At 45.2% G+C, this 14352-nt stretch overlaps 2 protein-coding genes across 4 annotated transcripts in view; one reads left to right on the top strand and one right to left on the bottom strand.

Annotated features, from left to right (window-relative positions):
• The window catches only part of LOC109412976 (octopamine receptor Oamb-like), an 841374-nt gene that overhangs the window by 647896 nt on the left and 179126 nt on the right, over window positions 1-14352 (bottom strand). The window lies entirely within an intron of this gene.
• On the top strand, window positions 10160-11172 carry LOC109428529 (uncharacterized). Its single transcript, XM_029855731.2, has 2 exons — window positions 10160-10313; window positions 10386-11172. The coding sequence occupies exons 1-2, from the start codon at window positions 10268-10270 to the stop codon at window positions 11042-11044; spliced, it is 705 nt and encodes a 234-aa protein (XP_029711591.2). The 5' UTR covers window positions 10160-10267; the 3' UTR covers window positions 11045-11172.

Below are 14352 nucleotides of genomic sequence, written 5' to 3'. Positions count from 1 at the left end.
GGGATCTACCAGATCCTAATGGCCTCTTTTCGCTACCACTGCTTCTGCCTTGTGTCTATGTGCTTAGACCTTCTGGTGACGCGCTCCGTCTTTACGAACGCAATTTAACCTTGGTTGTCTTTACGAAACGTCATGGCCTTGTCCTGTCGTTCGGTGAAATCCGCCAATAGTTGCCTCAGCCAGATCGCTTCCTCGCTGAGGGCAACATATTCCGCCTTTCATTAACAAAAGACCGTCAAAGAACATGAACGCAAATTCGTAAGTCGACCTGCGACTGGTCACGTCGCCGCCGCTGGCGCTGTCTGCGTCCAAACAACCTTCTAAGTTCTGATCTTCTTCGCCGCCTAAACGTAGCCTGCAGTCGATTGTACCCTTGAGATGCCTCAAGACTCTATTCGTCACTACTCCATCTCGCTCCATGGATGCCGCGAATTTTCACACTAGAACGGCCGCGCTTTTGGTTATGTCCGGGCCTTGGTCCGGGCCAGCCACTACATCGAGGTAGAGAAGACTTTCGACAACACTCCTGTATTAGGTGACATCCTGCAGCAACTCGCTACTCGGTGCTTTCTGCAGCCGAATTGTGTACGGTTCTTCTTCACGGCGGGCTTCATGCCGAGGAAATGGCGGGCATCCCCCAGGTAGGTCACTTCAAAAACCTTCTTTAGTCCAGCCGTAGACACATCCATTTTTTTTGAAGCTTGCCAACGCCAGAAACGTGTCATCACCGAAACAGCACCGCGCGGACTGGCATTTTCCGTAGACGCTCCTCATGAGTTTGCAGACGTAGTCTTCTTTGCCGGGAACAGCATACCCAGGCGACTGGTGCATGCACAACTCTGCCTCCTAGATGCCGTCTTATTGTCCAGGTGTCTTATCGTCATCTTCCGCTCGATTGCAACGGACAGCATTGTACGGAACGTTACATGTCGTGTGACTTCTGGGAGAATCCTTGGGCCACGTTTCTAGCCTTCTACTTCGTAATGTTTAGCTTTAGCTTGTACAGCCACCAACGCGATCCAACGATCTTCCGCCCTTTCAGCGGTGGGACGAGTTCCTATCTCTGGTTCCGCTTTTGGGACTCAAGCTCGTCCTCCATCGCATCCCGCCATTCCTTGATCTGCAGTGCTGCACGTTGAAGGGTTCCTCTGACGCACAGGCCACGTTACCAACGGCGTACTTGAGAACGTACTCATCAAGCTTCCGTGGTGTCCTACCACGCGCCTGAGCAGGCTCCCCATCGTCATCCTCTGGCTCTGCGTCCGCAATAAGCTTCTGTTCTTCTTCAAGTGGATCAATCTCCTCCTCAAAAGGTATTCTCTGCTGTACGCTGGCTTCAACCTTCAACGGGATGTCGACCGACGAAGTACCGTTCGCCAACTCTACGAAGTCACGGTTGTTGGTTATAGAGGCACCAGTCCCACGTTCAATGACCCACGCCGAGGACCGAACACTTTCAGAACCGGTGAACACGACACATTTCCATCGCTCTTTTAACCCTTATAATCTGAACGTACGATTTGCATATTCAGAATCAGACTGTAAAAACCATAACTTCGTTAATTCTGGACCGATTTTGATCATCGACGTCCCAAAAGAACCGGGTAAATCTCTAGTTTAGATACGTGAACCAAAATTTTAAATTGACCATCTGGTTCCGGAGTTATTCCGGGACGTACTGGGGTATGTTTTTGGCCAGGCAAAGGGACACTATCGTTGGGTTTCTAAAACTAAGCATGCGACATATCAATCTTCATGGTTTTGCAAAACAAGTTCGATGGGGTCATTTTTTGGATTTTTGGACACGTTGGACACGTTCCGGGATGTTCCGGGAACCTGGTTCTTCCGTGAAAATGGCCACTGTCATGTCTCTTCTAAATCCCAGCATGCGACATATCAATCTTCATGATTTTGCAAAACAAGATCGAAGGAAGTAATTCTGCGGATTTTTGGCCACTTTGGACACGTTCCGGGGTGTTCCGGGAACCTGGTTCTTCCGTGAAAATGGCCACTTTTATGTCTCTTCTAAGTACTAGCATGCGACATATCAATCTTCATGATTTTGCAAAACAAGATCAAAGGAAGTAATTCTGCAGATTTTTGGCCACTTTGGACACGTTCCGGGGTGTTCCGGGAATCTGGCTCTTCCGTGAAAACGGCCACTTTTATATCTCTTATGAATCCCACCATGCGGCATATCAATCTTCATGATTTTGAAAAACAAGATCGAAAGAAGTCATTTCGCGGAGTTTTGGCCACGTTGGACACGTTCCGGGATGTTCCGAGAACCTGGCGCTTCCTTGAAAATGGCCACTTTTATGTCTCTTCTAAATTCCAGCATGCGACATATCAATCTTCATGATTTTGCAAAACTAGATCGAAAGAAGTCATTTCACGGATTTTTGGCCACGTTGGATACGTTCCGGAATGTTCCGGGAACCTGATGCTACCGTGAAAATTACCAGGATTTCCTGAAGGAACCTCTGGAGGTATACGTGGAGAAATTTTTGAAGGAATCCCTGAAGGAGTTCCTTGAAGAACCAATGGAGGTTCCAGGAGAAATCCCTGGAGGAATTCCTGGAATAATATCTGGAGAAATTACTGGTGGATGTTCCTAAAAAAATCTCTGGAAGAATCCCTGTCGAATTTTTGCAGGAGATTTTAACAGGAATTCCTCCAGGGATTCCTCCAGGAATTTCTCCAGAGATTCCTACAGTAAATCCTCCAAAGATTATTCCAAAAAATTCTCCTGGGATTCCTCCAGAGATTCCTCTAGGAACAAGTATTAGGAATTCCTTCAAGAATTCCTCCAGGGATTCCTGCAGGAGTTCCTCCAGAGGTTTTTCCAGGAATTCCTCCAGGGATACCTCAGGGATTCCTCCTGGAGTTATCTCCATGCACCTCCATTGGTTCCTCAAGAAATTTCTTCAGGAATCTCCGTGATTCCTCAAGGAATTTCTCCATGGATTCTTCCAGGGATTCCTGCAGGAATTTCTCCAGGAATTTCTTCAGGATTTTTTTTTTCAGGAATTCCTCCAGGAAAACCTCTAGAGATTCCTTCAGGAAATCTTTCTTAAATTTTTCCCGGGATTCTTCCAGAGATTCCTCCAGAAACATCAATCAGGGATTCCTCCAGAGATTTCTCCAGGAATTCTTCCAGGGATTCCTCCAAGAAGAATTCCTCCAGGAATGGCTCCAGCGATTTCTCCAGGAACCTCCATTGGTTCTTCAAGGAATGTATCCTGGAATTCCACAGCGATTCCTCCAGGAACCTCCATTGGTTCCTCAAGGAATTCCTCCAGGAATTCCTCCATGGATTCCTCCATAAATTGCTCCATGGATTCTTCCAGGGATTCCTCCAGGAAATCCTCCAGAAAATTCTCCAAAGATTTTTCCAAAAATCCCTCCTGGGATTCCTCCAGATATACCTCTAGGAACAAGCATCAGAAATTTCTCCAAGAATTTCTCCATGGATTCCTCCAGGAGTTCCTCCAAAGATTATTCCAGGAATTCCTCAGGGATTCTTCCTGGAGTTCTCTCCAGGAACCTCCATTGGTTCCTCAAGAAAGTCATTCTGGAATTCCTCAGGGATTCCTCCAGAAATTTCTCCAGGAACCTTCTTTGATTTCTCAAGGAATTCCTCCATGGATTCTTCCAGGGATTCTTGCAGGAATTTCTCCAGGAATTCCTCCTGGAATAATACCTCCAAAGATTTCTTCAGAAAATTCTGCAGAGATTCTTCCTAAAATTTCTCCTGAATTTCTTCCAGAGATTCAGACAGAAACATCCATTGGTTCCTCAAAGACTTCCTCCAGGGATTTCTGCAGAAATTTCTTCAGGAATTCTTCCAGAGATTCCTCCAAGAATACCTCCAGAGATTCCTTCAGGAAATCCCCCAGAGATTCTCCCGAAAATTCCTCCTGAGATTCTTCCAGCGATTCCTCCAGGAACATCCATCAGGAATTCCTCCATAGATTTCTCTAAGAACTCCTCCAGGAATCCCTCCAGAAATTCCGCAGAGATTCCCCCAGGAGTTCCTCCAGAGATTCCTCCAGGAACCTCCATTGGTTCCTCAAAAAATCCTCAAGGGAGTCCTCCAGAAATTCCTCCATGAATTCTTCCAGGGATTCCTCCAGGAATTCCTCCAGAGATTCCTCCAGAAAATCCTCCAAAGATTCTTTCAAAAATTCCTCCTGGGATTCCTCCATAGATTCCTCTAGGAACAAGTATAAGGAATTGCTCCAAGAATTCTTCCAGGGATTCCTCCAGGAGTTTCTTCAGAGATTTTTCCAGGAATTCCTCCAAGGATTCCTCAAGGAATTCCTCCTGGAGTTCTCTTCAGGAACCTCCATTGGTTCCTCAAGAAAGTCATTCTGGAATTCCTCAGGGATTCCTCCAGAAATTTCTCCAGGTACCTCCATTGGTTCCTCAGAGAATTCCTCCATGGAATCTTCCAGGGATTACTACAGGAATTTCTCCAGAAATTCCTTTAGGAATTTCTTCAGTAATTCTTCCAGAAATGCCTTCAGAAAATTCTCCAGAGATTCTTTCTAAAATTTCTCCTGAGATTCTTCCAGAGATTCCTCCAGAAACATCCATCAGGAACTCCTCCAGAGATTTCTCCAGGAATTTTTCCAGGGATTCCTCCAGGAAATTTCTCAGGAATTCCTCCAGGAGTGGCTCCAGAAATTTCTGCAGGAACCTCCATTGGTTTTTCAAAGAATTTATCCTAGAATTCTCCAGAAATTCCTCCAAGAGTTCCTCCAGAGATTCCCACAGAGATTCCTCCAGGGAACCTCCATTGGTTCCTCGAAGAACTCCTCCAGAGATTCCTCCAAGTATACCTCCAGAGATTCCTTTAGGAAATCCTCCAGAGATTCTCCCGAAAATTCCTCCTGAGATTATGCCAGAGATTCCTCCAGGAACATCCATCAGGAATTCCTCCAGAGATTTCTCTAAGAACTCCTTCAGGAATCCCTCCAGGAATTCTGCAGAGATTCCCCCAGGAGTTCCTCCAGAGATTTCTCCAGGAACTTCCATTGGTTCTTCAACGAATTTATCCTGAAATTCCTCAGGGATTTCTCCAGGAGTTCCTCCAGAGATTTTTTTCAGGAACCCTCCATTGGTTCCTCAAAGATTTCCTACAGGGATTTCTCCAGGGATTACAGCAGATTTCTTCAGGAAATCCTCCAGAGATTCTTCCAAAAATTTCTCCAGAGATTCCTCCAGAAATTCCTCTAGGAACAAGTATCAGGAATTCCTCCAGAGATTCTTCCAGGAATTCCTTCAGGAATACCTCCAGAGATTCCTTCAGGAAACCCTCCAGAGATTCTTCCAAAATTTTCTCCTGGGATTCTTTCAGAGATTCCTCAGGGAACATCCATCATGAATTCCTCCAGAGATTTGTCCAGGATTTCTTCCAGGGAGTTCTCCAGGAATTTCCCAGGAATTCCTCCAGGAGTGGCTCCAGAGATTTCCCAAGCAACTTCCATTGGTTCTTCAAGGAATTCATCCAGAAATTCCTCAGGGACTTCTCCAGGAGTTCCTCCAAAGATATCTTTAGGAACCTCCATTGGTTTCTCAAAGAATTCCTACAGGGATTTTTCCAAGAATATCTCCAGAGATTCCTTCAAGAAATCCTCTAGAGATGCTTCCGAAAATTTCTCCTGGAATTCTTCCAGAGATTCTTCCAGGAACATCCACCACTATTTTTCAGAGATTCTCAAGGAATTTCTTCAGGGATTCCTCCATAGATTTCTCCCGGAACCTCCATTGGTTTTTCAAAGAATTCATCCTGGAACTCCTCGGGAATTCCTCCTGAGATTTCTCCAAGAGCCCCCGTTGGTCTTTCCAGGAATTTCTGCAGGGATTCCTGCAGGCAGTCCTCCAGAGATTCATCCAAAAGTTCATCCTGGGATTCTTCCAAAGCTTTCTTTTAGGAGCATCCATCAGGGGTTCCTCCAGAGATTTCTCCAGGAATTCCTTCAAGGGTTCCTCAAGGATTCCTCCTGGTTCCTCATTGAATTCCTTCAGAGATGGATTTCTCCACAAATTCTTTCAGGAATTTTTCCAGCAATTTCTTCATGAATTTCTTCAGGAATTCATTCAGAGATTCTTCCAGTAATACCTCCAGAGATTCATTCAGGAAATCCTTCAGAGATTCCTTCATAAATTTTTTTTATGGGTTTCTTCCACAGATTTCTCCAGGAACATGCATAAGGAATTCCTCCTGAGATATCTTCAGGAGCTTCTCCAGAGATTTCTCCATGAACATTCTTTGGTTTTTCAAGGAATGAATTCCTGGAGGAATTCCTCCAGAGATTCCCCCAGGGAACCTCCATTGGTTCCTCAAAGAATTCCTCCAGATATTCCTCCAAGAATACCACCTGAGATTCCTTTAGAAAATCTTCCAGAGATTCTCCCGAAAATTTCTTCTGAGATTATTCCAGAGATTCCTTCAGGAACATCCATCAGGAATTTCTCTAAGAACTCCTCCAGGAATCCCTCCTGAAATTCCTCAGGGATTCCTTCAGGAGTTCCTTCAGTGATTTCTCCAGGAACCTCTATTGGTTCTTCAAGGAATTCCTCCAGGAATTCCTCCAATGGTTCCTCAAAGAATTCTGCCAGAAATTCCTCAAGAAATTCACCAGAGATTTCTCGAGGATTTCATCCAGGGACTCCTCAAGGAATTCCATTTTATCCAGGGACTTCCTTCAAGGGTTTATCCAGGAATTCCTTCAGGGATTCCTCCCGCGATGATTGTCTTTGTAAAAATATAGGCAAAAATATGAGTTCAGTTGATGATACTTGACATTCCCTATAGCTACAGCAGTAAACGCACTAATATCCAGCAAGACATGGATGTTGAGGGCTAATTATCGTCAGTATAAAAACTGTTTACAATGGAAATTAGCTAACAAAAAACCTCACAAATCAATTTAGCGATGTGTCGAAAAAATTCAAAGGAACTCAGAACAAAAACATAAATTTCTTATATAGTGGCAGTCTTAAAAATCCGGAATCATTTCCTATAATTGTCGGCAAAAGAGTCTTGATCCTATTTATAGCTTCAAAATACAATTTATATCAAAAAATCGGGACACCCAAATTCAAACGATAAGGTTTAACAATTTGGGAGATACTTGGGAATTCCTGATTCTTGTTCCTAGAGGAATCTCTGGAGGAATCCCAAGAGAAAATTTTGGAACAATCTTTGGAGGATTTTCTAGAGGAATCTTTGGAGAAATTCCTGGAGGAATCTCTGGAGTAATTCCTGTAAAAATCTCTGGAGGAACTCTTGCAAAAAATCTACAAGGATTCTTCCAGAGATTCTTTTAGAAACATTCACCAGTAATTTCTCCAGATTTTATTCCAGGAATTCCTCCAAGGGGTTTCTCCAGAAACCTCCATTGGATCTTCAAGGAATTCATCCTGGAAATCCTCTGGAATACCTTCAGGAACCACCATTGGTTCTTCAATGAATTCCTCCAGGGATTCCTCCATTGGATCCTCAAGGAATTCCTTCAGGGATTCCTCCATGAATTTCTCCAGGAATACCTCCAGAGATTCCTTCAGGAAATTCTGGCCATTTTCACGGAAGCATCAGGTTCCGGAAAATTCCGGAACGTGTCCAACGTGGCCAAAAATCCATGAAATGACTTCCTTCGATCTTGTTTTGCAAAATCATGAAGATTGATATGTCGAATGCTGGGATTTAGAGCAAACATAAAAGTGGCCATTTTTAAGGAAGCGCCAGGTTCTCGGAACATTCCGGAACGTGTCCAACGTGGCCAAAACTCCGCGAAATGACTTCTTTCGATCTTGTTTTGCAAAATCATGAAGTTTGATATGTCGCATGCTGGGATTTAGAAGATACATAAAAGTGGCCATTTTCACGGAAGAACCAAGTTCTCGGAACATCCCCGGAGGTGTCCAAAGTGGCCAAAAATCCGCAAAATGAATACTTTCGATCTTGTTTTGCAAAATCATGAAGATTGATATGTCGCATGCTAGTACTTAGAGGAGACATAAAAGTGGCCATTTTCACGGAAGAACCAGGTTCCCGGAACACCCCGGAGACGTCCAAAGTGTGTCAACAATCCGCAGAATTACTTCCTTCGATCTTGTTTTGCAAAATCATGAAGATTGATATGTCGCATGCTAGTACTTAGAAGAGACATAAAAGTGGCCATTTTCACGGAAGAACCAGGTTCCCGGAACACCCCGGAACGTGTCCAAAGTGGCCAAAAATCCGCAGAATTACTTCCTTCGATCTTGTTTTGCAAAATCATTAAGATTGATATGTCGCATGCTGGGATTTAGAAGAGACATGAAAGTGGCCATTTTCACGGAAGAACCAGGTTCCCGGAACATCCCGGAACGTGTCCAACGTGTCCAAAAATCCAAAAAATGACCCCATCGAACTTGTTTTGCAAAACCATGAAGATTGATATGTCGCATGCTTAGTTTTAGAAACCCAACGATAGTGTCCCTTTGCCTGGCCAAAAACATACCCCAGTACGTCCCGGAATAACTCCGGAACCAGATGGCCAATTTAAAATTTTGGTTCACGTATCTAAACTAGAGATTTACCCGGTTCTTTTGGGACGTCGATGATCAAAATCGGTCCAGAATTAACGAAGTTATGATTTTTACAGTCTGATTCTGAATATGCAAATCGTACGTTCAGATTATAAGGGTTAAGCGGTGAATACCAATTACGTCAAGTATCATCTCCTGGTACACTACCGCGGATCAGTTGACACGCGCGTACTACATCTGGTGTGTTCGATGCTTCCGCTTCGTGCTTCGTCCATTGTTCATCCGACTGGTGGAGAAACGCCGGACCTCGAAACCACGATCCGTTTAACTCCAAACTGCTTCCGCTCTTCAACTTCGTCAAACCGTCGGCGATGTGGCTCTTCGTGGATATGCAGTTGCACTCATTGTGCTTCGTGAGGTTGAGCATATTGCCATCCCAGAATGCCACGAATGGTTTGTACCTTCGCTGCTCCGAGTGTATTCACGATATGGCGGTTCTGGAATCCGACCAGAGCAACCGCTGTTTGACCTCTTGCGAATGTGTACCTCGACGACCGTTTGCAGCAACCTTGCTCAGATCACCGTCGCCTGCATCTCTAGCCTCATCGGAATTGACAGCATCTTCAACGGAGCAACCTTAGACTTCCGGGAGCCGAGTAATGGAACGATCGCACTTCTCGCAGCTTTCGTCGTCAACCGGTTGATCCCAGAAACTACCACTGCGCCAAAAATCCTGGATCAGCAGTTCCCCGTGGATCACACAGGTAGCGGAGCAGACTCACTATCCTTCTGGTTGGTCGCCGATCACCGGAGAAATACAGCGCCTGATCTTCTTCAAACTTGGCCAGGAAAGTGAACATATCGCCAGCTGGACTCTACTACACTATCTTCAAGACTCGCTCCATATTAGATTCTTTGTTCTGAAGAACCTGTACACTCTGGTCGGGAGCGCGCTCACCGATACCTTCCGAGTTGAACGCCTCTGGAAACAGTCCTGCGTAGTCCTCTGCGCTACGGTTCATGACAAACTGTGCCGTACAAGGAGGAAGTCGTCGTGTCGAACATCGTTACAACGATGATGTGGATTTTCATTTGCTCCTATGAATTTCCGCAGAAGACGAATTGCACCCTCTCGTTCGCTTCTCGCGCACCTCGATTTGGAGACACATCTCCTTGATATTCCTGCCGGATCCTACCACTCGCTCACGGTATTTCACTAGAACACTTCGGTTCACATCATAAAGCAGTTGCGGGATGCGTTGAGCTTCCGTATTCCTTGAGAACGACACAACACTTCCTTTTCTACTTCACTTCTTCTGCTGTAATGCGGAACTACTGTTCCTGCTTACTTTTGTATTGCCGTTCTGCCGGGTTCCATGCTGCAGCATTATGTACTCCAAAATCGCTCTGCACTTCTCGTCGAACCATTCGTTCTGCCGTTGTTCCGCCACCTCCATTCAACCTTCCCGCGGTGCCCTCGGCTGCGTCGTTGGCTGCGTTTACAGTACTCCGTGGGTCTCGACCGGTCACACTGCCTGGAAATTCTGCGTGTGCTGTAGGTACGTGTATTGTTGTGTCCAACTACTAGAGGAGTAACAAAAAGGGCGTTTTCCAAAGAAAATGAGAACGTTCCATCCAAGTAATCGATGATTTTACCATTTTTTCTGTGTCAAAGAAGAACGTCATTCCATTGACAACTACCATAACGGAAGCAGAGCACTGCAAGATGCTACCTCAGATCCTGAAGGCCATTCGGGAATCCAACCAAGAAGGTATGTAACTGACTTATTGCTCAATCCCCTGTAACCCGCAGAAAGCAAATAATCTCATCCCCCAAACTCCAGCGATCACCACTGAGGCTCTTCTAGGCCAACTGCGCCAAGGGTCATGCAAGCCGGAACCCCAGCTACAGTCCCAGTTTAACCTGGCGTTGGCCGAAGGTCAACGCACCGGACTGGTGTCGGTGCAAAGTGGCCACGTCAAACCACTGATCCAGCTGGACCAATTTCAGGAGCCCCGAAGCTTCTCCTGCCAACTGCTGTTGGTGGGAGGCGATCTGCAACCCACGGCCGGAAGCAGCCGAGCTGTGCCGACTGAAGGCGCCGACGCGGAAGTTGACGATGACGCCGAAGAAGTAGAGGAATGCGATTGCGATTGCCATGATCGTGCGTCGTCATCGGGTGGTTCACGGCGCTGGCTGCGGCCAAGAAACACCAAAATCACCTACGACGAGCTGAAACTAATCAGGCAGGTTTTCAGCCGTTCAGAGCTGGGACCGGAATGGAACAAGTCACGGAGGCGGGTGAGCCTGCCGCCGGGGGCTACTACTCAGGTGGCAAGCGGGACGCGAGGAAGAACGCGCCGCCGATCGACGGCCGAGGTGGATGGAAATCGGACCAAGTCCGGCAGCCGTCGGAGACGCCCATCCACGGCTAGACTACAGACGAGGACTCGATCCAGGCGCGGGCAAGGAAGTCGGTCGCGATCCCGGACGCGAGTTTAGAGATGTCGTACTGTGTTAACGGTTCGGGATGATTATAAACCAAAATTACCAACTCATTTTTGTCGTGCATAAGGATCATTAGGAATTAAAACCAAATTTTGAGCATTAATATTACTTATTTTGTTCAAAAACTTCAAAAGATACAGCATTCGAAAAAATTGATCACTAGGTATAATGATAGCTTTCGACTAGATATCAATTTTGTTTGAAATTCGCACGTTCTGTACTGTTCTGTCTGTCTGTCTGTCTGTTCTGTCTGTTCTGTCTGTTCTGTCTGTTCTGTCTGTTCTGTCTGTTCTGTCTGTTCTGTCTGTTCTGTCTGTTCTGTCTGTTCTGTCTGTTCTGTCTGTTCTGTCTGTTCTGTCTGTTCTGTCTGTTCTGTCTGTTCTGTCTGTTCTGTCTGTTCTGTCTGTTCTGTCTGTTCTGTCTGTTCTGTCTGTTCTGTCTGTTCTGTCTGTTCTGTCTGTTCTGTCTGTTCTGTCTGTTCTGTCTGTTCTGTCTGTTCTGTCTGTTCTGTCTGTTCTGTCTGTTCTGTCTGTTCTGTCTGTTCTGTCTGTTCTGTCTGTTCTGTCTGTTCTGTCTGTTCTGTCTGTTCTGTCTGTTCTGTCTGTTCTGTCTGTTCTGTCTGTTCTGTCTGTTCTGTCTGTTCTGTCTGTTCTGTCTGTTCTGTCTGTTCTGTCTGTCTGTACATATTCATGCTAACAAAAAACACAAAAATAAGAAACAAAATTAACAGCGCAATCAGCTCGCTATGCATCCGTTTACCACCGGTAAACAGAGCATCTCATACCACTTTCAAGCTGTATCATGTACTCTACTAGGTAACTCTTCACAGAACTTGAAATATATTATCCAAGTTATCGCACTTCAAAGGCACCGCCGATTTTAATTAATTCCCGATCCGCTAACGGCTCGTCAAATTACTCACGTAAATTTGGTTCGACTTCTTCGCGTGCAATCACACACTCCAATTCCGCGGATAGAAACACATCCGTCGCGTCGTGGCAAGCAAACACCCGCGGGGGCCCTCGAAATCGAATCATCTTCCTCCATTCCCAACCCATCATCATCACATTCACATATTCTTCTTCCTCGGAATTACCACCACGAGCGACGCGTGTCCGCGATTAGGTTATTGCGCTCTTCCTCGAAATAACTCCAGCAGCCGGTCCGAATCGGTCGGTGTTTTTCCGCCCAATTGAAATTAATTTTCCGCCAAGGTGAAAATGACTTCCAGATTTCGGTTAGTCGCTTGGATTCCCCTGTTTGATGACTGAGTTTTGGTTCGTGGTTGTCTCTCGTCGCTGTTGCCGAGGATGTCTCAAGCGAACGGAATTGCCTCAGGCAGGGTAAATACACAGTAGCGACACCGATATGAGAGTGACAGCGGCATCGTCAAGCCGGATAATTTGTATTTATCCAAAATCTCATTTGGTCATCTGTTTGCAAATCTTTATGTAAGGCCTAGTACGAGTCCTCTTAGTTGATATTTGAGAGGTACTAAATTTTTTGCAATTTCTCATCGTAATAGGCTGTTTTACCTCACGCAAATCTGACAGGAAAAGGCCTACTTTCCCACACCAAACTAACAGTGCTGTAATAGTTCATTACAGCACTGATTTGCGTTGCGTAATGAACCATTACAGCACTGTTTTCAGTTTTGATCAACTTCTTGATGATTTCTGGACGCAGTTTTGAAAAATTGTGACAACTGCACAGTATAACCTGCTATGATCAGATTTTCTTAAACATAACTATGATCATCAGTGTGCAGTTTGATGCAAAAGTATTGTTAAACACTATCCCCAAGCGGTAATTTATGAACTTACAAAAAACGTTGTACGCAACTCGGTGCAGAACTCGATTTTTACAGCACTCGTCGTAATTATCCAACTCGGCAAGCCTCGTTGGATAAATGTACGACTCGTGCTGTAAAAATCGTCATTCTGCACCTTGTTGCGTAAACTACTATTTAAATTTATAAATTTTATCAAAGTGTGCCGTGTTTTTGTTTTATGTACAAGCGATCATGGGCTAGAGGAAGTGGATAAACGTGAATGAACTTATTATCGTTGAGAAAAAATAGTTTTCAACGTAAAATCGACCTTTTGCCGTTCTCGTACACTAAGTGTACTGGAAAGGCTATATGTTCACTCCAAAAAATGACTTTTTGATAGAAGCCTCGGAGGGTCGCGACACGCACATATACCAAGCGACTCAGCTCGACGAATTGAGGTGATACCTGTACGTGTGTATGTGTGTGTATGTATGTGTGTGTGTGCGTGTGTACATATATAACTCACATCACTTTTTGGTAGTAAACCTCAACCGATTTTAATGATCGACAGTTCATTCCACGCGGAATCTGATCCCATTGTTTCCCATTGAAAATGGTTCGGATCGGTCCAGTCGTTCCGAAGTTATCGCCATTTAGGTTTTCCGAACCGGTACCCCAGGAAGGAACCATATATGGAAATGTTGCAAACCCATGCATGTGACACATCAAACCGCGGCATTTTCGATATCCTGATGAACGGTAAATAAATCTCAGTCTATATCTGAATCGGCAGTGTTCCGGAACCGGTTCCGGGTGTCCCGCCGGAAGTGGCCAAATATAAAAGTGAACCAAACTCATGCATGCGACACCTCAAAGGGCGGATTTTTCGGTAACCTGATGAACGGTAAGCGGGAAAATAGTCTCAGACCATATCTGAACCGGTGGTGTTCTGGAACCGGTTCCGGGTGCCCCGTTGGGAGAGGCCATATATAAAAGTGTACCAAACCCAAGCAAGCCACACATAAAACCATATCATTTTCGATAACCTGATAAACGGTAAGCAGGAAAATAGTATCCATCTATATCTGAAACGAAAGTGTTCCTAAATCGGTTCCGGGTGTCCCATCGGAAGTGGCTAATTACAAAAATGAACCAAACCCATGCATGCACACATCACCTGATGAACGGTAAGCAAGAAAAAATGATCAGACCACATTTCAAATTACCGGTAGTTTTCCGGAACCGATTCTGGGTGTCCTGACCGAAGTGGTCAAAACTAAAAGTGATACAAATCCATGCACGGGACACCCCAAATCACGGCTTTTTAAGTAACGCGATATGAACAGTAAGCAAGAAAATAATCATATTTGGGATAACCGGCAGAGTTCCGGAACCGATTCAGGGTAACCCGCCTGAAGTGGGAAAATAACATCTGAACCAAACCCATGCATGCGATACATTAAATCAAGGCTACGACCAGTTATCGAGAAAATAGGCTCAGACCCCTTTAAAGACTACCGGTTGTGTCCTG

The sequence above is a fragment of the Aedes albopictus genome, chromosome 1, assembly GCF_035046485.1.
Source record: "Aedes albopictus strain Foshan chromosome 1, AalbF5, whole genome shotgun sequence".
Taxonomy (NCBI): domain Eukaryota; kingdom Metazoa; phylum Arthropoda; class Insecta; order Diptera; family Culicidae; genus Aedes; species Aedes albopictus.
The sequence above is the reverse complement of the archived record's forward strand: the minus strand, read 5'-3'. Positions and strand labels throughout refer to the sequence as shown.

Excerpts from the sequence above, each read along its gene's own strand:
- LOC109428529 (XM_029855731.2), top strand. The coding sequence starts at position 10,268 with ATGCTACCTCAGATCCTGAAGGCCATTCGGGAATCCAACCAAGAAG. Across the intron at positions 10,314-10,385 it reads TCGGGAATCCAACCAAGAAG|CGATCACCACTGAGGCTCTT; the intron begins GTATGTAACTGA and ends CCCAAACTCCAG.